Consider the following 25033-nt stretch of genomic DNA (forward strand, 5'->3'; position numbering starts at 1 on the left):
TGATGTAATGAGACGAGCTCAGATTCCCTCCCCTCTCTCCTGCGCAGGAGGACGAGTCCGAATCGGGGCCGTCCTCCGCCGCGGTCACGCCCAGCAGCGTGGGGACCACGCCCACCTCCTCGGTGCCCTCGGCCTCCGTCACGCCCCTCAACGAGGCCTTCCGGCCCGTGGCCGAGTCTGACCCCGCCCGCCGCGGGAACAGGAGGAAGAACGCCACCAAACGCCTGAGCAGGAACATGGAGGTGCAGGTCTCCCAGGAAACAAGGAATGTCAGCATCGGTGAGCCATCAGAGAGGACGCCCTGCTGTATACACGTGCAGTCTATATCCCCTAAAGAACACCCTTATACATGTTGGATACATTCCCTAAAGAACACCCCTATAAATGCAGTCTATATCCCCTAAAGAACAGCTCTATACATGCAGTCTGTATCCCCTAAAGAACATACCTATACATGCAGTATATCCTCGAAAGAGCACCCCATACATGCCATCTGTATCCCCTAAAGAACACATCTATACTGTTATGTACGGTCCAGGGAACCCAGACGCAGACCACAGGATAATCCAAAAGAGTAGTTTTAATGTCAGTAGTCACAAGCCAAGAGATCCAAAACACAGCCAAAAACGAAAAGCAAAAGAATAGTCGAAAAAACAAGCGAGAGGTCAAAATCCAGAAAATCACAGGGCGAAGGTACAGCAGGGCAAAAGCAAAGTCGAAGTCAAGGCAAAGGGGTGTCTTTCAAGAATCTCTATAACAAGGCTTACAAACAATCGGCACTTATCAAGATCAACGTTCTGACAACGAAGCATACTGAGACTGAGGTTTAAATACAAGAGGGAAGGTGACAATCTAGGTGGGGCAGAGGAAAAGGTGGGCTAAACAAATGGACAACAGGTGGGGAAACACAATAGGGTAATAACATAATAACGGGAGGGAGACGAAAACGCGGACTGGATGCACGAAACAAAACATGTAAAACATACGGCTCCGGATTAGGGAGTAGACATTTGCATAGTTAGAAGACGTAGTGATAGTTAGAGACAGGTGCGAACACTTCGCTGAAACTAAACGAGTAATCAGGGATAGCATAGGGAGGCGGAGTTATAGAACAGTGCAGAAATACTAAGAGATAGCGTTAGTGAGTTAGTTTCATGAATATTTCTAAACTACCCAATAAAAGTGATTGTTAGTTAGTTAGTTAGACAGACAGTAAGTGTATTAATCGGATTAGTACTGTACAAAACCTAGATTAGTAGTAGTTAGTAAGAATCGTGCTTTACAACATTTAACTATCAAGAAAAAGCAGGAAGTAAGAATCCCGAGTTTTAGAAAAAATGTTGAACCCCGAAAAACTACCGTAACCCCTGAATAGTGGGGCACGCAGACAGGGGAGTGACTAGACTGATAAACATTCAGACGTAGACATAACAGGGGAGGACAATCGAGAACTGTAATGGGAAAACATAAACCAGGTACTATGGGGAATGAATAATAAACAAGAATAAACATGAAAACATACCGAACAAATACAGAAACATTACATATACATGCAGTCTGTATCCCCTAAAGAACACCTCTATACATGCCATCTGTATCCCCTAAAGAACACCTCTATACATGCCATCTATATCCCCTAAAGCACATCTCTATACATGCAGTCAAAACCCCTAAAGAACACCCCGATACATGCAGTTTATCTTTGAAAGAGCACCTCTATACATGCAGTCTATATCCCCTAAAGAACACCTCTATACATGCAGTCTATATCCCCTAAAGAACACTTCTATACATGCCGTCTATATCCCCGAAAGAACACCTCTATACACGATGTCTATATCCCCTAAAGAACACACCAATACATGCAGTCTATATCCTCAAAAGAACACACCAATACATGCAGTCTATATCCCCTGAACAATACCCCTATATCTGTTGGATATATTCCCTAAAGAACACCCTTATACATGCCGTCTATATCCTCTAAAGGACACCCCTGTACATGCAATATATAACCCCTAAAGGACACCCATATATAAACCCCAGCTGTACCATTAGCATGCTCTCTTGTGCTCTGTGCCAGTTCAGTGAGAGATGAGAATGTATTGCCCTGCAGTGCAGCGTGTGTAAGGGATCTGACCTGATGAGAATGTGTTGCCCTGCAGTGCAGCGTGTGTAAGGGATCTGACCTGATGAGAATGTGTTGCCCTGCAGTGCAGCGTGTGTAAGGGATCTGACCTGATGAGAATGTGTTGCCCTGCAGTGCAGCGTGTGTAAGGGATCTGACCTGATGAGAATGTGTTGCCCTGCAGTACAGAGTGTGTAAGGGATCTGACCTGATGAGAATGTGTTGCCCTGCAGTGCAGCGTGTGTAAGGGATCTGACCTGATGAGAATGTGTTGCCCTGCAGTGCAGCGTGTGTAAGGGATCTGACCTGATGAGAATGTGTTGCCCTGCAGTGCAGCGTGTGTAAGGGATCTGACCTGATGAGAATGTGTTGCCCTGCAGTGCAGCGTGTGTAAGGGATCTGACCTGATGAGAATGTGTTGCCCTGCAGTGCAGCGTGTGTAAGGGATCTGACCTGTCGTTGCTGTGCGCAGGGATGGGCAGCAGTGACGAGTGGTCTGAGATCCCAGACATCACCCCGGAGGCAGACATGTACATGGACCCGCGTGTCTACGGCGGGGGAAACAGGTACCTCAGCCTGCCTGATCCCCGTGCACCCCATTTACCAAGTCTAAAAGCTTTCCGTGTACAGGATTCCCTCATGGGACTTCTCCTGCACACCCTTCCAGTGCCTCAGCTTGGCTAATCCGTACTCTAAACAAACATAATCAATAGAGCGAGATTGTGCGTAATTACTTCTCATACTAACATTGCACATGGTTGCAAACATGGGAAGCGACCTGATTTGGAGCCCATTAATTGAGGGAAATCAAATCAGTTTTTAATTGGTTATTGTTTGAAAATGTTTGTTCCTCTGTCAGAAATTCAACTTTGTAATTAATGAGGCAGATTTTCACATTGAATGATTGGTTCCAGAAAAATATCTTTAAATGTTAAAAATGTACCTTTATTGAACGAGCGCTAAAAATTTTGATGGTGGTATTGACAAAATTCTGGTTTCATCCACACAATTTCTTGGCGTTTTGGTTGTTGTAAAAAATGTCCTGGAAAGAACATATTCAATTTGTCAACAATAAAGTAATGCAATACATTCATACCATCAGAATAATTAATGGCTTGTCCGTTTACTCTATACTGCAGCTTAATTTACTGCAACATTGTCTGGGCAAGTGCTTATGCTAACAATCACCATAAATTGTTCATCAGTCAAAATAAATGTGTAAGGCTAGCTACAATTTCTAAACCACACACACATACCCAAACACATACAAACACACCAACACACCCACATACACACACAAACAGTTTTATTTTGTGTCTCCATTATATACAATGTACAGTAGAAAGTTGCTTTTCAGTGAGGTATTTTTATTAGCCAATTTGTGTTTCAGAACCACCCTGGTCTTTTTTTTGCATTGTATTGCCTTTGTATTGTTCTCTTTTTATTGTTCATGAGATGAATGTTCTGGCCTTTTCTGGTCCTTGTGCAGTCTTGCACTCTTATGGGTGGCCTGTAACGTAGTGGTTAAGGTGCATGACTGGGCCCCGCAAGGTTGGTGGTTCAATCCCTGGTGTAGCCACAATCCGCACAGCCGTTGGGCCCTTGAGCAAGGCCCTTAACCCTACATTGCTCCAGGGGAGGGTTGTCTCCTGCTTAGTCTAAGCAACTGTACGTCGCTCTGGATAAGAGCATCTGCCAAATGCTTTCAATGTAATGTAATGTAATGTTATTGGTCGCTGATTCTTTTTTCCTTCTGCCCAGCCCATCCCATGGAATCATCAATGAAGCATTTGGCATCAACACCGACTCTTTGTACCATGAAATCAAGGATGCCAAGTCAGATATCATCGGAGACGTGGATGCTGGGGCTGAGTTACTCGGTAGGGTGGGGGCTGGATTTTGGGGGTAATAAGGCATGTGTATTGCAGATTTGTTGATTTCCTCAGTGTATTCTTCATGTCTGGCAGCACCTAGCGGCGGAGAGGTGATAAGAGGGAGATTACGGGAACTGTAGTTTTCAGGGTTCTCCCAACTAGTTCTGATCAGTTGAAGTCTACCCGTCTATCTTCACAATAGCTAAAACGCGTTATATTTGGAAACCCAAACAGATGAGTGCTTTTATTAGTCACCGGCAAACCCTTCAGTATCCGTGCTTCAGTCTCTACAGTTGCTTCACTCCTATCTTTGTGTTTCGATTTGTTTGTCTTTTCCTCTGAAGGTGGTGGTTTATTTTATTCCTTTCGGAGCTGTGTCTGACCCTCTCTCTGTGCTTCCTCTCTCTTCCTGTATGCCTTACGGCCGGACGCGCCTCTAGGGGAGTTCTCAGGTGTGTATCTGGTCACGCCATTCGCCGGTGTTTCTCACCACCGTTATTTTGGCATACGCGTGCGACGCCCTGCCTGATCCCCACGCTCTGCCACGCCTCGCCAAGCTTCTGTCCAATCACAGCTGCGCACAGCTATGCCTTTCCTCCCATCCAACATTTCCTTTAGTTTACGGAAATTCAAGTCATTTAAGTCACTTAGAAAACGTAGCTGCATGGAGGCTCTGAGGTGTCTCTGTTGTAGTCCTTTCTTTGGTTAAATTAGCTGGCGAGCTAGCTGCTGTTCTTTTCATGACAAAAACAAAGCAAAACTAAATGAAACAAAGAAATGAAAATGAAACGAAAATGCCACCAAGGAAAGTCAGTAATGCCGTTGAGGAACAGTTGGAGGAGATGAGAAAATCTCTGATCTTCAGGTCGGATGACCTGAGAAAAGTTGCTAAGCAACACACTAAGCTAGTGATCTGATGGGTAAAGTCAAACAACTGAAGAACCGTGTTTAAAAAAAACTTAAAACAATCTTTGCTCCAAGTGAAGTCAGGATCAGGATCTTCTGAATATGATAGTCTGGTCACACTGGAAATATAAAAGAGTATAAAGCCTTATTCGCACTAGTCTATTGTTACCTGGGGTCCTCGTGTGTTTTGTAAGAATCACAGATGTCCTCTGTCATCTTTAAACCCGCGCAAATCTGCCATGTCCATGTATAGTAAAAATGTCACCACAAATATATACCTACCATATATTTCGCAAAACACAAAGGTCATCTGATAATATTAGTCCTGTGCGACACGAATAGGGTGATTTTTCACTGTAAGGATTCTTTTTCCATGCCATCTGTCCAGGTCGTGAATTATATGAATTATAGAGCCTGCGGTTGAATTTGACGATGCAACTTTCGATTTCAGGTGCAAATTCAGCATGTAGCGTTTAGAGAAGGAGCCTGGTCGAATGCAAAATAAGAAAAATCTGGAAAGATAATGAGAACACTTGTCTTCATGAAAAACAGATGGGTAACATGCATTGCAGATGGCTAACATGCATGGCAACATGTACGAACATTTTCCTAACTTTCAACTGGCTGAATACAGCAATATCCTAGTGCAAATAAGGCACAAGAGACTAGACGCTCCACATGGTTGTTCATTTTTGCATTTATGCATGATCATACATTTTTCTGTATGATTTACTGAATTAGCTAGATAGTTAATATAGTTTTTAAATCTATATATACAGTGAGCGCCATAAGTCTTGGGACAAAGATTTTTTTCCTGTACTCCTCAATTTTATCTGTGTAAGTAAGCAGTCAACGTATGTGCTTAAAGTGCAGATTTTCAGAAAGCCATGAACCATGACCCATGTAGAGCACAAGGAGAGACATTTGGTCTCACCGTGAGGAGCGTAAGAGGAGACGTGTATGGATTGGCTCGTGCTACAGTGGTGATTGAGCTACGTTTGCAACGTTAGCCTTGGTGGCTAACCGTTAAGCCAGTGGCTGGCAAGTGTTCGGTAACGTTCTGACTAAATTAATTTATGGACCATAGCTGGCTCTCTGTAGCAGCTGGGTCCCCCTGGAGACTGGGTGATTGGTCCATCTCCTGGGCAGGCAGCTCATGCTGAAATCCAAATCTGGTGTTAAATCCACCTTGACCAGCACAAAATTACCAGCTAACATCTGCCTCAAAACCTAGCTTGAGCTGGTCAAACCATTTTAAGTATGGAACTGGTCTGAACTGGTCGACTAGTTACCAGCTGTTTCAAAATGTAGCTTGAGCTGGTCAAACCATTTTAAGTATGTATCCATTTTAAGCTGGTCTGAACTGGTCGACCATCTACCAGCTGTTTCAAAATGTAGCTTGAGCTGTTTTTTACAGCAAGAAAAGACTCCCGGAAATTCTGGAAGACTTGAAATGTCTGATAATAATACATGGATGCGTTTGTGAGTAAGCGTGCCTATGTTACAGATTTGGGCCATGCTTTCAGGCAGGATGGAGCAGACTGGTATGTTAGCGGGAGAACCGGTCGGAACCACTTGCAGGCTCAGGGATGTAGTAAACGGCAGGCTTTAATCAGAATACACAGAAAGTGATCAAAGCATGGCAGACAGGACAATACAGGAAAGGCAGTTTCATAGTCAAGTACAGGCAACGGGTCAGAGTCCAAGCAAACAGGGTACAGAAGATCAGGCAGGGTGAAGTCACAGGACAGGCGGAGGTCGAAGCCAGGTAGTCAATCCACATGGAGCAGGAGAGCAGGAGGGCTGCAGGCAGTCAGGAGGATCGGGCAGAGAACAGGGTGTGGGGTAGATAGTGAGGTGCAGGGCGAGCGAGGGTCGAATCTGGGGTAGGGCAGAGGAGCAGGCAGGTAACAGGAATCCGGAACCGGAAGGGTATAAGGGCTGGCAGGGTTTCAGGAACAGGGAAAAACAGAGGCTAGGAACACAGAACACAAACAGGAAGGCACGGTACAAGATAAGAAAACACTAAACGGAACATGGAACTGGAGAACACATGAATACAAGACAGGGAAATCAGGAAATAACAATGTAGGAATGTAGGAAAGAGACGTGGAAACGTGACACTGGTGCTGTGCTAGCAGTGGCTAACGTGTGTTCATTCCATCATCACTAACATGTTTGGCTGAAGATAGCTACCCTGTAACTTTGCTACCCTGTAACTTTGCTGCCCTGTAACTTTGCTACCCTGTAACTTTGCTGCCCTGTAACTTTGCTGCATAGGGTTTTTGCAATTGAACATGTCAGTCGAGCTTTTTGGCTTGGTTTCACTGCCTGACCAGTGTGACTGCAGCGGCTGATTTTTTCGATTCCAGTTATCTGCAGTATGACATTACAAAGCTACCGACATAAGCCAGAGCAAAATATTGAGTTTAAAATATATTTTATTGGTTTATCTGATGTGGCCTGCATCCATTTCCAGTGGACAGTTCAGGATGGATCATGTATCTGATTTCCTTAACTCGCTTCTACCACTTCAAAATGTATCTTTATTTGTTAACAAATCTTTTTGTTTCAAACACCATTTATTAAATATTAAATATAAAAATAAAAGGACAAAACTGTGTAATAACATGTTCAAAATCATAAAGACCAGAGACGTTAACAAATCAACCCATCACATAGGCCTACAGGTATGTAGCCTGAGGCTTAGCGCTCAAAGACAACATAAAAAGCAAGGCACAACCAAGAATTACATCATGAAAACAATGACATAAAGTCTGTTTCAACTAAGATCTAGTTCAATCCACAGAAATATGATTTTCACATAAAATAAAAACGCAGAATAACCTACAAGTGAAATAATCCCGGCCACATTCATAAAGACAAAGGTAAGACTGACAGTTTAAATGAAATACTCAATTTAAAATGTGGCTTTAGCCAATAAAATTCAGCAGTGAGTTTCGCGAAAGCCTCTCAATGCAAAGAGCCTCGATAAATGCCTCTGACGATCACTATTAAAATAGCGTGGGTTTTCCCAAACACATTCGTAACGACTTCCCTTGGTCTACATCGCTTGTTTTACGGCAAAAAACAAAGGTTGCGAATGTAATCACGGTTATGTGAGCTAATTGGATCACTCCAAGATGATATCCCTCCGCACGCCAGGATATGTTCCGGGGTAATTCATTTCAGAGAAGTCCACCCCGCTATAAATATCAGCCTGCAGCAGTGGCAGTCAAGCCTCATCCAACGTCCTCCATCCTTTCCGAGGCGCCGTAGATCACCGACAGGAGGACTGGAGTGATCAAATCAGCTCACATAACCGTGGTTACATTCATAACCTTTGTTATGTAGCCCTATATTTGATCATTACAATGTGGTATCACAATACCAGAGTACTCTGGGAATTAGGCTTTGGCCAGTAGTAAGAGAAGCCCTGTACTTCTCTTGGAACAGCTCAGGGTAATCAATGTAGCTGTACTTCCCCAACAATGCAAGCTCCACTTCATTAGAGGGTGCCACATTGAGCAGAACACACAAGAAAAGCAAAGAGGCGGTGGTAGGCTGCCGGCAGCACTATCCGGTACACGGCACTTCTCTGAAAGTAAACCTCATAAAATATCCGTGTCGTATGTCGTGACCCAATATAGGACATTTCCATAATTACTCGGTTTGGAATCTTTTGTAATAACATTCGTTTTTTATTTAGTGTTATATTTAGTTAAAAAAGACGTTTGGAATCAAAATGGTTATAGTTTAATTTTGAGCGTGCCATTCTTCAGCGTTGATTGGCTAAAAACAAGTAATGTGTTCATTTATCAACTGCTGAAGCCTTGGCAGGAATGTGCTTGGCAAAGAAGCTCGTTGTTAAGTCCTGACGACTATGTTCGGGAAACCCACATAAGGACAGACCGTTGCTTCAGAGCCTCGTGAACACACTCGTTAACCCATCCCCTTCTTCATCCCAAAGTCTTCGGAAAATTGCTGATTGGCTTCTGTTTCTTCTCTTGTTTTCTTTCTCGCGCCTCCCTGTCCCCGCTGTATGTGCGCTCCTGCCCCCTGCTGGATTTCACATTCAGGGCGCGATGATTTTTTCGGTAAGGCACCTGGGCCTTGTTCCTCATTTCACTGTTCCCTGCTCCCTGTGTTGTGTAGGCCCTCACCACAACGTGGCAACCCTTCCCCTGGTCTGATGACACATCTCTGTGCTGCTAGCTGTTCTTTGGGGTCTTAGCTCAAGCGGAGACGATTACAGTTTATTTTCATTCGGTCATCTCTGAGGTCATCGGGTGATGCTTTATTACCTCATTCTCTCGTGATTGGAAGTGTCCATGAGTTTGTGTGCCTTGCATCTTAAATACCTCCCCAATTCTTCTGGGGTTTGTGTCTGGAAATATTTTGGCTGTTGTCTCACTATTCATTCCAATTACATGTCGCCTGGGAGAGGATGATGGGGATATTGCGATGCTGCTTATTACATTTGTTGGAGGAAAAGTGTTTTTTTTTATTGAATGTATTTTTCAGACACTGCTGGAGAGGCTACAGTTGTGACATCACATATTAAGCAAATATAAAACCTGAAGAATATGGTTATCAGTACAGAATAGGAAATAACATATTGGCATTGCCTCATGAAAAATACATGCAGCCTTTAATTTATACCTTCACAAAAACACATAACCATAAACATAATGAAAAGGAATGTTATTAGTCAAATCTACGGAATTTATTAGTCAAATCTAAGGGAAAATGTTGATTCAACCCACCTTATTTTTGTAGTAGCAATATGAGTCACCCACAAAGAAATTAGAGTGCATGTTAATGTTTGGCTAGCGTCACGTCAGTCTTGTACAGGTATGCAGTTAGTTAAAAGATAAAATAAGAGAGGCTAGAAACTGTACCCGAGTCTCAAAGAACCATCAGGGAGAATGTAATAGTTTCTCTTTTGCAGAAACCATATGATAGATGAATGACATGTGATGAGATGGTGATACTGTACGACTGCCTTATTGAAATGGACATAAGTGGAATAATTCTGTTCTAAGACCTTGCATTTTCACAGAAACACTTTCATAATCCTTGGAAGTGCAGACTGATCACAGATAATGAGATTCCTGGCACACAGAGTAGACGCAGACTAGTCCTTCATCTCTGACCTAATGCGGCGACGAACCATTCATCAGTCGGGATGTTAACTGTTTCATCAGTTGAAATGAATCACAGCAGTGTGACAAGCTTTGGTTAGCTCTGCTCAGCCCATCCATCACTGCTCCATTCACCTCCATTAATCATACAGAAGAGAAGAGTCTGGATTGTTTCTGTCACCTTGTTTCAGATCCGTCTCTTTTGCACATTAATATTTGTACGAGTCTCATTTGGCTTCCCGTGGTTGCTTTCTGCTCTTTCTGTGTGTGCGTGTGTTTGTGTGTGTGTTGTTGCATATTTCAGGTTTGTTTGTGAATGTGGATTTATTCCATGGTCTCTCGGTACTGTCTATCTCATTGCCAATGTGCATTCTCTTGCAGGAATGGGCAAGGAAGTAGAAAACCTCCTGACAGAAAACAAACAACTTCTGGAGACCAAGTAAGAGCAATTAGCAGTCATCTGTGAGCAGAGAGCAATGGACATTAGCAGCCTTGCTGAAAACACAGATCAAGCTGGTAGCTGGTTGACCAGTTCAGACCAGCTCCCAGCTTTAGATGGTTTGATCAGCTCAAGCTATCTTTTGAAAAACCTTACAAACTACCAGCACTAGCTGGTTGACCAGCTCATACCCAGCTAGACCAGCTTATGACCAGCTTGATCAATTTGGCCAAGCTGGCATAGCTGAATTTTACAGAAGGGAACAGTGTCCAGCGTTATTGTGTGAGAACAGCATCAATATACATTGATATTCTCAGTCCTTATAGTACATTCACTTAGCAGATGCTCTTGTCCAGAGCTACTTACAGTGTACAATAGGGGAAACAGAAGTGCAGTCATCTTCTTAAAATGAGTGCCAGACCAAGCAAACAAAATTCCCAGACCGGAAAGCAAAGATACAACATCACTAAAGCACTAGGGCAAGCTAACTGTGGTACTATGCTGATCAGGAACAAAATGAGGAATTCTAAATACGTATAAATAATAAGACAAGACATCATTAAGAAGGCTAACAAATAACTTCAAGCAATTGAAACAAAATCATCAACATTATAGCTGCTGAATTACTATAAAAGGCGGGAGTGCTGTAGCTTTGGGGATGGGAGTGTAATCTGGACATTTGGGAGCCAGTCTGCATCAAAAGGCCAGTTTATGTCTGGCAGTGCAGAGAATCTTCATCTTCATTTTTCAATTGTTTTCACAGAAATGCCCTGAATGTTGTAAAGAATGACCTGATAGCGGAAGTGGACAAGCTGTCGAGTGAGATGAAATTCCTGAACGAAGAGTTGGAGACGGTGAAGCAGACCAAAAACAAGGTGGACACAAAGGTCAAGGACCTCGAAGAGGAGCTGAAAAGGTGAGGCAGAAAACAGTAAACCGCCAAAGTACCTCATGAGGAGAACCGTCCATACAATTTACCTACACACTACAGTCTCACCATTTACCCACACACTACAGTCTCACCATTTACCTACACACTACAATCTCACCATTTACCTACACACTACAATCTCACCATTTACCCACACACTACAGTCTCACCATTTACCTATAAAGTATAGAGTATTCAACACTTTACCTACACCCAAGAGAGTATCTAGCACTTGTGATCCATGTCTCACCATTTACCCACACACTACAGAGTATCCATAACTCACCATTTACCCACACACTACAGAGTATCCAGAACTCACCATTTACCCACACACTACAGAGTATCCAGAACTCACCATTTACCCACACACTACAGAGTATCCAGAACTCACCATTTACCCACACACTACAGAGTATCCAGAACTCACCATTTACCCACACACTACAGAGTATCTATCACCATTTACCTACACACTACAGAGTATCTAGAACTCACCATTTACCTACACACTACAGAGTATCCAGAATTCACCATTTGCCTACACACTACAGAGTATCCATAACTCACCATTTACCCACACACTACAGAGTATCCAGAACTCACCATTTACCCACACACTACAGAGTATCCAGAACTCACCATTTACCCACACACTACAGAGTATCCAGAACTCACCATTTACCCACACACTACAGAGTATCTATCACCATTTACCTACACACTACAGAGTATCTAGAACTCACCATTTACCTACACACTACAGAGTATCCAGAATTCACCATTTGCCTACACACTACAGAGTATCCATCTCTCACCATTTACCTACACACTACAGAGTATCCAGAACTCACCATTTACCTACACACTACAGAGTATCCATCTCTCACCACTTACCTACACACTACAGAGTATCCAGAATTCACCATTTGCCTACACACTACAGAGTATCCATCTCTCACCATTTACCTACACACTACAGAGTGTCCAGAACTCACCATTTACCTACTCACTACAGAGTATCCAGAACTCACCATTTACCTACACACTACAGAGTATCCAGAACCCACCGTTTACCTACACACTACAGAGTATCCATCTCTCACCACTTACCTACACACTACAGAGTATCCAGAATTCACCATTTGCCTACACACTACAGAGTATCCATCTCTCACCATTTACCTACTCACTACAGAGTATCTAGAACTCACCATTTACCTACTCACTACAGAGTATCCAGAACTCACCATTTACCTACACACTACAGAGTATCCATCTCTCACCACTTACCTACACACTACAGAGTATCCAGAATTCACCATTTACCTACACACTACAGAGTATCCATCTCTCACCACTTACCTACACACTACAGAGTATCCAGAACTCACCATTTACCTACACACTACAGAGTATCCAGAACTCACCATTTACCTACTCACTACAGAGTATCCAGAACTCACCATTTACCTACACACTACAGAGTATCCAGAACTCACCATTTACCTATGGTCGATTCCAGATTAATGCCCCTCATGATGCCCCGAGGGTCTCTGTCTCTATAGCTTTACCTGGCAGGCTGTGCCACACATTGAACAGCAGTCTGAAAAACAGGGATCATCAAATCTGGCCCTCAAGCCAAAATCCTGCTTTGGTTTCCTATTCTCCCGAGTAATGTAATTAGTGCTACTGATTGGCCAGACTGTCTTCCCACCTGACTCCAAGGTAAAGGGAGGGAAGGGAGGGTGGAAAACCGGCATTTCTTGGTCCTTGAGGGCTGTGAATTACTGATCCCGGGTGTAAAGAGATACTTTCAGGGGAAATTGATGCCTCCAGGTATTCGTGTGGCACTTACTTTTTGAGAATTTCCCCCCTACGCTCTACTGACGGAACCTGAAAACACGGTACTAGTTCCTTTGTTTTTGACGATATTAAAAACCTCAAATCTAATCCCCCTCTATTAGCCATGGCAAATGGATTTAAAGAGGCTGTATAATGTCTGCTGAATGTGACTCTTCCTCCCCACCCTGCAGACTGAAGGCGGAGGCCCTGGGAGCTTCTCTGGATGTCAGGGAGGAAGGTGGCGAGGATGTGAGTGAGAGAAACACATGCAGAGGCACAACCACAACAATAATAATAATAATAATAATAATAATAATAATAATTACGATCATCATCATCATCATTATCGTCATCATGTAAATATAATCTACCATGCCTTAGACACAAGCTCTGTATTTGGATTTTATTGATAAAACTCATGTACTATTATAACAGATTTCATTTAATTCAGCAAGCTACAGTATCTTGTTATGCATGTAGCTATTATGCCGGCGCTAGCCTGTGTCAGTGTGCTGGGCTGTAACCAGCGCTAGCCTGTGTCAGTGTGCTATGGAGTAACCAGCTCTAGCCTGTGTCAGTGTGCTGTGGAGTAACCAGCTCTAGCCTGTGTCAGTGTGCTATGGAGTAACCAGCTCTAGCCTGTGTCAGTGTGCTGCGGAGTAACCAGTGCTAGCCTGTGTCAGTGTGCTGTGGAGTAACTAGCGCTAGCCTGTGTCAGTGCTCTGTGGAGTAACCGGCCCTAGCCAGTGTCAGTGTGCTGGGTTGTAAGCAGTGTTAGCCGGTGTTAGCGCGCTGGGCTGTAACCAGCGCTAGCCGGTGTTAGCGCGCTGGGCTGTAACCGGCGCTATCCGGTGTTAGCACACTGGGCTGTAAGCAGTGTTAGCTGGTGTTAGTGTGCTGGGCTGTAACCAGTGCTAGCCAGTGTTAAAGCTGGGCTGTAACCAGTGCTAGCCAGTGTTAAAGCTGGGCTGTAACCAGTTCTAGCCGGTGTTAGCGCGCTGGGCTGTAAGGAGTGTTAGCTGGTGTTAGCGTGCTGGGCTGTAACCAGTGCTAGCCAGTGTTAAAGCTGGGCTGTAACCAGCGCCAGCCGGTGTTAGCGCACTGGGCTGTAACCGGCGCTATCCGGTGTTAGCACGCTGGGCTGTAAGCAGTGTTAGCTGGTGTTAGCGTGCTGGGCTGTAACCAGTGCTAGCCAGTGTTAAAGCTGGGCTGTAACCAGTTCTAGCCGGTGTTAGCGCGCTGGGCTGTAACCAGCGCTAGCCGGTGTTAGCGCGCTGGGCTGTAACCAGTGCTAGCCAGTGTTAAAGCTGGGCTGTAACCAGTTCTAGCCGGTGTTAGCGCACTGGGCTGTAACCAGCGCTAGCCGGTGTTAGCGCGCTGGGCTGTAAGCAGTGTTAGCTGGTGTTAGCATGCTGGGCTGTAACCAGTGCTAGCCAGTGTTAAAGCTGGGCTGTAACCAGTGCTAGCCGGTGTTAGCGCACTGGGCTGTAACCAGCGCTAGCTGGTGTTAGCGCGCTGGGCTGTAACCAGTGCTAGCCGGTGTTAGCGCGCTGGGCTGTAACCAGTGCTAGCCGGTGTTAGCGCGCTGGGCGTAACCAGCGCTAGCCGGTGTTAGCGCACTGGGCTGTAACCAGCGCTAGCCGGTGTTAGCGCGCTGGGCTGTAACCAGCGCTAGCCGGTGTTAGCGCGCTGTAACCATTGTGTCTCTTGTCGCCGGCAGTACTCGTCGCCGCTCCAGGATGACGTCCCGATAACGCAGCGGAGGCGCTTCACCCGGGTGGAGATGGCGCGCGTGCTGATGGAGCGAAACCAGTACAAAGAGCGGCTGATGGAGCTGCAGGAGGCCGTGCGGTGGACCGAGATGATCCGGTGAGGAGCGGGTCCTCCGCCCGGGTCCTACAGGTCTGCCCAATCAGTCTGCAGGTCTGCCCAATCAGTCTGCAGGGCCGGCGTCAGGTCCTACAGGTCTGCCCAATCAGTCTGCAGGTCTGCCCAATCAGTCTGCAGGGCCGGCGTCAGGTCCTACAGGTCTGCCCAATCAGTCTGCAGGGCCGGCGTCAGGTCCTACAGGTCTGCCCAATCAGTCTGCAGGTCTGCCCAATCAGTCTGCAGGGCCGGCGTCAGGTCCTACAGGTCTGCCCAATCAGTCTGCAGGGCCGGCGTCAGGTCCTACAGGTCTGCCCAATCAGTCTGCAGGGCCGCCGTCAGGAACCGCCGCTAATATGTTTGATGGCTGACACAAATAAGCATGGGTTGTGGGCTGCTCTTGCTAGTTTCCTATAGAAGCCTTTTAGCATATATTTTAAACGTCAGCTAAAATTGTATTTTAATATTTCTTCAGAAAGTCGATAAAAGATTGAATTTACAGCCCAGTTTAGTAATTTCTGTTTTATTTAGTGGTTTCTGTTTTATTTAGTGGTTTATTTGGCAAGGTTTATTTGAGTATTGAGTAGGAAGGTTTTAGACAGGTTTGCCATACCAAACATTTTCCCCTGATTTTTTTTTCCATACAGAATAAATTCTCATATTTTACTGACTACTGTGACAAATAAGGCCCATTACCTGCCTTTGCCAGAGCCTCTGTACGTAGGCACTGCTGCTTAATGAGTGCTCTTGCAGCTATTGGAGGGCTACTGACGCTAACAGAGCTGTTGGTGTTTTCACTCAGGGCTTCCAGGGAAAACCCCCAACTACAGGAGAAGAAGAAATCCACCATCTGGCAGTTGTGAGTTTTTCCATTTCCGTGTAAAGTAGTTTGTACCTATTTAATTGGCTCTTTCATGGGAGCTGTGCTTGGCTAAGTTGGAGTGAGCATTTCTCTGCATACCCTACCCTAAAATCCAGCTATGTCTACTTGACCAGCTGGAAAATTGAGCTGGTCAAGCCGGTCATAACGCTGGTCTAGCTGGGTATGAGCTGGTCAACCAGCTAGTGCTAGTAGCTTGTCGGAGCTGTTTCAAAACCTAGCTTGAGCTGGTCAAACCATGTCAAGCTGGGTGCTGGTCTGAACAAGTCAATCAGCTGTTTCTCAACCGAGCTTGAGCTGTTTTCCTTAGCAGGGTATTGAGGTGTTTGTTTTAGCTGGTTTGCTGAAGACCGGGCGAGCGTCGAACAGCACTGAGGCGCTTCTGTTCCTCCCGCAGTTTCGCCCGGCTCTTCAGCGCGTCGGCCAGCCCCCCGCCCGTCAAGCGCCCCTACACCAGCGTCAACATCCACTACAAGTCCCCGTCGCCCGCAGGCTTCTCACAGCGGCGCAGCTACACCATGTGCCAGATCTCTGCGTCCAACGGCAAGCTGGAGTTCTTCCCCGAGGAGTGAGTGCCCCGCCCTTTCTGCCCTGCCTCTGTCCGTTTATCCCACAAGCCCCCCCCCCCCCCACAATATGGGCGACATACGTGCTACATGTCCACCGTAGTGGTATTAACCCAATTAGCCAATTAGCTTTTTTTTGGGGAGTGAAAAATTATGTATTCTCCCAAGTCAATAACTGATCTTTAAAAAGTTTTGCTCTGCAAAATTATCCACTTACCTGTATTTACAACGTATTTAAGGCCTATTTACAACGTGTTTTGAGAATCAAGTTTCAGGTCTTGCAAAACCAAAATAATTTGTATGAACGTAATTGTAGAATTGTAAAAGATGCTGGCTGGCAACAATGCTAAGATGGCAGTTATCGTTAATCTGTGTGATTTATGAGTACACGGTTCCCGGGTGGGCTTCAGTGCTTTCTGAAGTCCCATTTCCTGTTGTAATCATATCAGTTTCAAGTCTGATTCTGTCTCAAGTCTATTTTTACACAGCTGGATGTGTGTTCATATGCATATTCGACTGTGAATCCGTTGGAAGGAGATGTGCCAGCTAGCAGAGTGTAGTACCAACAGAAATAGGCTGGAAGTATTTTATAGGGGTTAAACTCTCGAAAATGAATATAATGGCTCAACTAAGTCTGCTCTGAATATTGCGTGGGCTTCTCTGTTGCTCTTATGATAAAGGCTAATCCTAGTTAAAATGGCAGTAGTTTAGGATATCATGTGACCCTTGTTGTGCTTGCTGGGTACTGAAGTAGCAGTGGTGAATGGCTTGCAGTGCTTGCTGGGTACTGTAGTAATAATTGTGATTGGCTTGCAGTGCTTGCTGGGTACTGTAATAATAATGGTGAATGGCTTGTTGTGTGTAATGGTGAATGTACAGTACCGCAGGGCTATGTGGTTTTTTATATTTAGTCACAATGATCAGCCCTTTGGGAGTAAAAAAGCGGACTCACCACCTCTGTTTACCGTGTTACCGTGGTGATTGCCGCCAGCCTGGTCGGGAAGTGGCACTGTTGCCCCGTGACACTGTTGCCCCGTGGTTGCCATGGAGCCTCAAAGAGCAGCAAGTGACATGAACGCTTTGCTGAAATGGTTACCAACATGATTCAGGCCAGAAATAGGACTCTTCTGCATGGGATCATTCATTTCCTTTCATAAGAGCAAAGTGCTCCAAAGCCATTAAGCAGTTAATTAAGAATCCCCCAGCCGCTGTTATCCAAGCAGGGAAGTGACACTAAACAGAGCGGGAGCGGACTCCTGTACTCTCTGAGAAGGATGCTTGTCTGATAGGCTACAGCCTTCTGTACTCAGTGTTGAGCTAAAGGCTCTTCCTGCTGATTTCTGTACTCAGTGTTGAGCTAAAGGCTCTTCCTCCTGATTTCTATACTCAGTGATGAGCTAAAGGCTCCTCCTCCTGATTTCTGTACTCAGTGTTGAGCTAAAGGCTCTTCCTCCTGATTCCTGTACTCAGTGTTGAGCTAAAGGCTCATCTTCCTCCTGATTTCCGTACTCAGTCATGAGCTAAAGGCTCTTCCTCCTGATTTCTGTACTCAGCGATGAGCTAAAGGCTCATCTTGCTCCTGATTTCTGTACTCAGTGTTGAGCTAAAGGCTCTTCTTCCTGATTCCTGTACTCAGTGTTGAGCTAAAGGCTCATCTTCTTCCTGATTTCCGTACTCAGTCATGAGCTAAAGGCTCTTCCTCCTGATTTCTGTACTCAGCGATGAGCTAAAGGCTCATCTTGCTCCTGATTTCTGTACTCAGTGATGAGCTAACGGCTCTTCCTCCTGATTCCTGTACTCAGTGTTGAGCTAAAGGATCTTCCTCCTGATTTCTGTACTTAGTGTTGAGCTAAAGGATCTTCCTCCTGATTTCTGTACTTAGTGTTGAGCTAAAGGCTCTTCCTCTTGATTTCTGTACTCTGTGATGAGCTAAAGGCTCTTCCTCCTGATTCCTGTACTTAATGTTGAGCTAAAGGCTCTTCCTGCTGATTTGTGTACTCAGTGATGAGCTAAAAGCTCATCTTCCTCCTGATTCCTGTACTTAGTGTTGAGCTAAAGGCTCTTCCTCCTGATTTCTGTACTCTGTGATGAGCTAAAGGCTCTTCCTCCTGATTTCTGTACTCAGTGTTGAGCTAAAGGCTCTTCCTCCTGATTTCTGTACTCATTGATGAGCTAAAGGCCCATCTTGCTCCTGATTTCTGTATTCAGTGTTGAGCTAAAGGCTCTTCCCGCTGATTTCTGTACTCAGTGATGAGCTAAAGGCTCATCTTCCTCCTGATTCCTGTACTCAGTGTTGAGCAAAATGATCTTCCTCCTGATTTCTGTACGTAGTGATGAGCTAAAGGCTCTTCCTCCTGATTTCTGTACTCTGTGATGAGCTAAAGACTCTTCCTCCTGATTTCTGTACTCAGTGATTAGCTAACGGCCCTTCCTCCTGTTTCCTGTACTCAGTGTTGAGCAAAAGGCTCATCTTCCTCCTGATTTCTGTACTCAGTATTGAGCTAAAGGCTCTTCCTCCTGATTTCTGTACTCAGTGATGAGCTAAAGGCTCACCTTCCTCCTGATTTCTGTACTAAGTGCTGATCAAAAGGCTCTTCCTCCTGATTCCTGTACTTAGTGTTGAGCTAAAGGCTCTTCCTCCTGATTCCTGTACTCTGTGATGAGCTAAAGGTTCTCCCTCCTGATTTCTGTACTCAGTGTTGAGCTAAAGGCTCTTCCTCTTGATTTCTGTACTCAGTGTTGAGCTAAAGGCTCTTCCTGCTGATTTCTGTACTCAGTGATGAGCTAAAGGCTCATCTTCCTCCTGATTCCTGTACTCAGTGTTGAGCAAAATGATCTTCCTCCTGATTTCTGTATGTAGTGATGAGCTAAAGGCTCTTCCTCCTGATTTCTTTACGTAGTGATGAGCTAAAGGCTCTTCCTCCTGATTTCTGTACTCTGTGATGAGCTAAAGGCTCTTCCTCCTGATTTCTGTACTCAGCGATTAGCTAACGGCTATTCCTCCTGTTTCCTGTACTCAGTGTTGAGCAAAAGGCTCATCTTCCTCCTGATTTCTGTACTCAGTATTGAGCTAAAGGCTCTTCCTCCTGATTTCTGTACTCAGTGATGAGCTAAAGACTCACCTTCCTCCTGATTCCTGTACTAAGTGCTGATCAAAAGGATCTTCCTCCTGATTCCTGTACTTAGTGTTGAGCTAAAGGCTCTTCCTCCTGATTTCTGTACTCTGTGATGAGCTAAAGGCTCTCCCTCCTGATTTCTGTACTCAGTGATGAGCTAAAGGCTCATCTTCCTCCTGATTTCTGTACTCACTGTTCAGCTAAAGGCTCTTCCTCCTGATTTCTTTACGTAGTGATGAGCTAAAGGCTCTTCCTCCTGATTTCTGTACTCTGTGATGAGCTAAAGGCTCTTCCTCCTGATTCCTGTATTTAGTGTTGAGCTAAAGGATCTTCCTCCTGATTCCTGTACTTAGTGTTGAACTAAAGGCTCTTCCTCCTGATTTCTGTACTCTGTGATGAGCTAAAGGCTCTCACTCCTGATTTCTGTACTCAGTGATGAGCTAAAGGCTCATCTTCCTCCTGATTCCTGTACTCAGTGTTGAGCAAAAGGATCTTCCTCCTGTTTCCTGTACTTAGTGTTGAGCTAAAGGCTCATCTTGCTCCTGATTTCTGTACTCAGTGTTGAGCTAAAGGCTCTTCCTGCTGATTTCTTTACTCAGTGATGAGCTAAATGCTCATCTTCCTCCTGATTCCTGTATTCAGTGATGAGCTAAAGGCTCATCTTCCTCCTGATTCCTGTACTTAGTGTTGAGCTAAAGGCTCTTCCTCCTGATTTCTGTACTCCGTGTTGAGCTAAAGGCTCTTCCTCCAAATTCCTGTACTCAGTGTTGAGCTAAAGGCTCATCTTCCTCCTGATTTCTGTAATCAGTGTTGAGCTAAAGGCTCTTCCTGCTGATGTTTGTACTCAGTGTTGCATTGCGGCTGGTCCCCCTCCTATTCCTCCTCATTTCTGCACTCAGTGTTATACTAAGACTGGCCTGACGCTCCTGCTCCCACCGGTCGGCGGGGCCAGTAAGGTTCTGCGTCTCTCCCCAGCGAAGGCGCGCTGTCCGTGCGGCGGGAGCAGCGGCGGGAGCAGTACCGGCAGGTCCGCGAGCACGTGCGCCGGGAGGACGGGCTGATGCAGGCCTGCGGCTGGAGCATACCGCCGCGCTTCAAACAGGTACCCCCCTCCTGTCCCCTGTGCCGCGGCCGGCCGCCGCCCACACTTGTGTGAAGGCCGCTGCCTCTTCAAGCGGCTTTCAAAACAGCTCGATAATCACTCAATTACTCAGGTCTTTGGCTCTCGTCCTGCAAAAATAACACCTGACGATGACACTGATTGAAGCCCATCTGCCAGCGGGAAAGCTGTGTCATTGAGCAAGGCATGCTGGGATTTGTAGTCAGCATATAACACACAAGGGCAGGCATCATAGACTCGGGCGCTCAAATCCAAATCCTGCCTTGGTTTTTTTTTTCTCCTGGGTAATTGGTGCTCCTGATTGGCCACGCTGTCTTCACACCAGACTCCCAGGTAAGGGGAGGGTGGAAATACAGCTGTTCTTGGCCCTCGAGGACCGTGAGTTCCTGATCTCTGGAGCAAAGGAATCACTCTATTTCACGAACAATGTTTTTCTCCTGCTTTTGTCTAATGGCAGAAGAAAGGCATCAATTGGTTTTCTTTGCCACCATCCAAAAGGAATACTATTGAGATGAATTCTGAAATCTGATGAGAACCATTCTTTTCCACACAAATAGACAAAAGGAGGCATCTATTTCATTTCCAAATGGTCCAAAGGATATTTTTTAACTTAAAAAATATCTAGAAATGGCACATGACAACGTGTACGAAGATCAGTCAAGATGCTGATAAAAAAATGAAAATGAGAAAAAGGACCTGCTGTGAAAGTGGCTCATTAATCATATTTATACAGTGCTGTCCGTAAGTATTTGGACAGTGGTTCAATTTCTGTTCTTTTGGCTCTGTTCTCCAGCACATTGCATTTGAAATACAACAATGAACATTAGGTTAATGCACAAACTGTCACCTTTAATTTCTGTGTATTTTTCAGTGATCCATGTAAGAATTACATCCATTGTTATACACAGTCCCTCCATTTTAACGGACAAAAAGTAAAACGCTTTTTAGCCAGAAGAACAGAAATTGTACCACTGTCCGAATACTTATGGACTGCACTGTAAACGTGCCATTTCTGTGCACTTCAGATTAGTTTTTCCATTTAAAACGTTACATTTGCCTGCACATGTGATTCTTATAAACAGACTTTTCGGTCAAAGGTAATCCTATGGACTATACTCCTGAGTGAATAAGGGATGTCTTTCAAATGAAGTTCTGTTCTGACTGGTTGGACTGGTTCCACCTTCCCTCTTGCTTGCAGTGTTCCTCTTGCGTCCCGCCCTTCAGGCTTTTACATGACATTACAGTACACGTCATAGGCATTTGGCAGAATCTTATCCAGAGCACAACAAAGTGCATACTCACAACCAGGGACAAGTGCGCTGAAAGCCTCATGTTCCAACAGTGCAGTTCCAAGTGCTAGAAGTGACCACATAGATAAAAACTTGAACTCTTGTAAATTAATCAGATAACAGTTTATTTATAATACAACTGTAAAACTAAGAATAGTATACATAAGTATGCTAATTACAATAGACAGCGTACACGGTTAGTTGGAAATTACAGGGAGGTAGGGAGGGGAGGGGAAAGGTGCAGCCTGAAAAGGCGTGTCTTCAGCCTGCTCTTTAAGGTGGTCAAAGTCACATGCTTTTCTATTTTTTGAGAAAGTCTACCCTGCTACCCCCCGGGGGGGCTGCGGAGGTGTTGCCGGGTAACGGGCGCCCGCTCCGTCCCGTGTGGCGGGGCACTCTAACTGTAGTCTCCTGCAGGGAGGCTCTCTGCTGGAGCATGCGCAGGACGGGTCCGTGAAGAAGCACCAGGCAAGTGAGACCGACAGAGCCCCAGCATGCGCCACTGCGGCCTAGCCTAGCGTGTCGCTAACACCCGTGTAACACTCTTAGGGCCTGTTCGCATGGACCCGCGCCGACCAGCCCCCTCCTGCCCTCTCCTCTCCTGTCCTGTCCTGTCCTGTCCTTGGCCGCTGTACAGCCTACCTCCCCACCCCCGTGTTTGAAATAACTGCCTAAGCACCGTCTAGCCTGCTGGTTAGAGCCCTCAACCCACGACTTTGACTAATTCATGTCTTCCTCTGTCTTGAACCAGTCTCTGATGTCTCCTTCTGAATATGGCTAAACATCTCTGTCTGTCTCAATCTGCCCAGCAAGAAAAAAACAACAAAAAAATCCAGGCATGACATAATAAATTCTTGGTTACAGGTTCTGCTGAGGTGGAAGGCAGCCTTAAAGGTCTGGGAGATTTGTTTGGGTTGGTGTTTGTAGTCAGAGCTAAGGATGAAAGCCTTCTCTGAGACGTCTGTCTGCCCTGCTGTGAATGTGCGCTGTGGTGTGTCATGTCTTTGTCTGTGTGCCCAACAACTGTGTCCGCCCCACAGATCGGTCCCAATGACAAGGAGGATAACCGCATGAAGAACGTCCCCGTTCCTGTTTATTGTCGCCCCCTGGTGGAGAAGGACCCAAACAGGAAGGTAAAGAGAGGAGCTGGTTTTATTGCGATTATTTTACCTGACAATTTTATTTGAACACCATAGGGTAGGTTTCTAATTTTAAATAGACATTTGTCACTTCCTCAAAGGAAAACTATTATCTTTGGTGAACATTTTAATTAATTGCTCACCAAATTAATATACTGAATACTGCATGTTAAACAACAAGGTCGAGTTCAAATGCTTAGCATATTACGTTTCAATGAAATCAGCCTGAGGTTTAGTATGTCATGGGATATAAACATTATGCTTATGCTCCTGATTAAATGGTCATTAAATTCTCACCCTCTGGACTGAACTGCATGCAAGATGACAACCCAAAATGTTATCTCTGCGATAAATGTACAGGGTTACAGGTCACTCTGGGATGAGCTTTGTGACAGTTGAAGGATTCAGTTTGAATGCTGAGTCTCCCGACCTGTCTGTGTCCAGCTGTGGTGTGCGGCAGGGGTGGACCTGACCGGGTGGAAGACGGCCACACAGGACAACCCGTCCAGCGATGTGGCAAAGACCTCGTCCAATGGCACGGACCCTCTGACTGGAGAGGAGGATGGAGAGGAGAGTAAGAGCTCTAATCACAGCTCCCCTGAGAAGAAGAAGGTAATAGAACTTCAAGAAGTACAGCGCTGTGTGGAAGTCTTAGGCGCCTGTAGCCACAGGGCGTCCTGTAGCGTAGTGGTTAAGGCACATGACTGGGACCCCAAAGGTCGGTGGATCGAATCCCAGTATAGCCACAATAAGATCCGCACAGCCGTTCGGCCCTTGAGCAAGGCCCTTAACCCTGCATTGCTCCAGGGGAGGATTGTCTCCTGCTTAGTCTAATCAACTGTACGTCGCTCTGGATAAGAGCGTCTGCCAAATGCCAATAATGTAAAATGTAATGTAATGTAGTCACATACTATCACATTCTGTACAGATAAGATTCTTTCAAAAACAATTCAATGAAAGGTCCTAAATAAACGTACTATACGTTTCACATTACATTTTAGTAATTTGGCAGAATAGTTAAGAACTGAATCAAGTCAATATTTTTTGTGACCACCCTTCGGTGCTAAACCATCACTTCTCTGAGATAGCCAACGCTGTCCTGCAGTTCTATAAGACAATCAGCAGGGAGGTTGTTCCAAGCATGTTGGAGAACTTGGCACAGTTCTTCTGCAGACTTTGGTAGGCTCCTAGCTTTTGATCTCAGACAGCCTTGATCAAGTTTTTATGTAAAAAGTAGTCAGTTGCTTACAGTACTATGTTACTTTTTAAAATTAAATACAAAATAAATTTTTTGGAAAATGAATATTTGGAAATCTCAAATGTGTTCTTTTATTCTAATACACACAAAAAATAAACATATATATAATAAAGTCTAGGGTGCCTAAGACTGTAGTTCCCACCACACAACTCCTACAACTGTGTATATGTCACTGTAGATCATATTAGAACTACAAGTCCCACAACTCTTTGTGTATATGTCACTCTAGATCATATGAAAACTACAAGTCCCATCACTCTCTGTGTATATGTCACTCTGGGACAAATGAGAACTACAAGTCCCATGACTGCGAGACATCTGGGGCATAAATCGTATAAATGAGGGACCTGTGGATCCACCTCTACCCATCTGCTACATCTGCAATTGACGTGGCTTCAAACCGTTAGCTGCTGCTGCTTGCCACAGTATCTTGCATTGTTGCCTACTGTTCTTTTGTAAATAAAACGTATTGTAGCCATTAAGAAAGTTTGCAAACCAAGAAGCCGTATTTGCAATGGTTTCTGATTCAGTA

General features: G+C 45.1%; 1 protein-coding gene across 1 annotated transcript in view; it reads left to right on the top strand.

Moving 5' to 3' along the window:
* Window positions 1-25033, top strand: part of LOC133114494 (C-Jun-amino-terminal kinase-interacting protein 3-like) — a 54598-nt gene that overhangs the window by 15880 nt on the left and 13685 nt on the right. The window contains exons 7-21 of the mRNA XM_061223955.1: window positions 48-279; window positions 2601-2694; window positions 3890-4008; window positions 4443-4454; window positions 8988-9005; window positions 10434-10491; window positions 11255-11407; window positions 13459-13516; window positions 14988-15136; window positions 15936-15992; window positions 16411-16581; window positions 20671-20797; window positions 22522-22573; window positions 23152-23237; window positions 23688-23855. Of these exons, the coding sequence (XP_061079939.1) occupies window positions 48-279; window positions 2601-2694; window positions 3890-4008; window positions 4443-4454; window positions 8988-9005; window positions 10434-10491; window positions 11255-11407; window positions 13459-13516; window positions 14988-15136; window positions 15936-15992; window positions 16411-16581; window positions 20671-20797; window positions 22522-22573; window positions 23152-23237; window positions 23688-23855 (1554 nt within the window). The remainder of the gene's footprint in view (window positions 1-47; window positions 280-2600; window positions 2695-3889; window positions 4009-4442; window positions 4455-8987; window positions 9006-10433; window positions 10492-11254; window positions 11408-13458; window positions 13517-14987; window positions 15137-15935; window positions 15993-16410; window positions 16582-20670; window positions 20798-22521; window positions 22574-23151; window positions 23238-23687; window positions 23856-25033) is intronic.

This window comes from Conger conger, chromosome 16 (genome assembly GCF_963514075.1).
Source record: "Conger conger chromosome 16, fConCon1.1, whole genome shotgun sequence".
Lineage (NCBI taxonomy): Eukaryota > Metazoa > Chordata > Actinopteri > Anguilliformes > Congridae > Conger > Conger conger.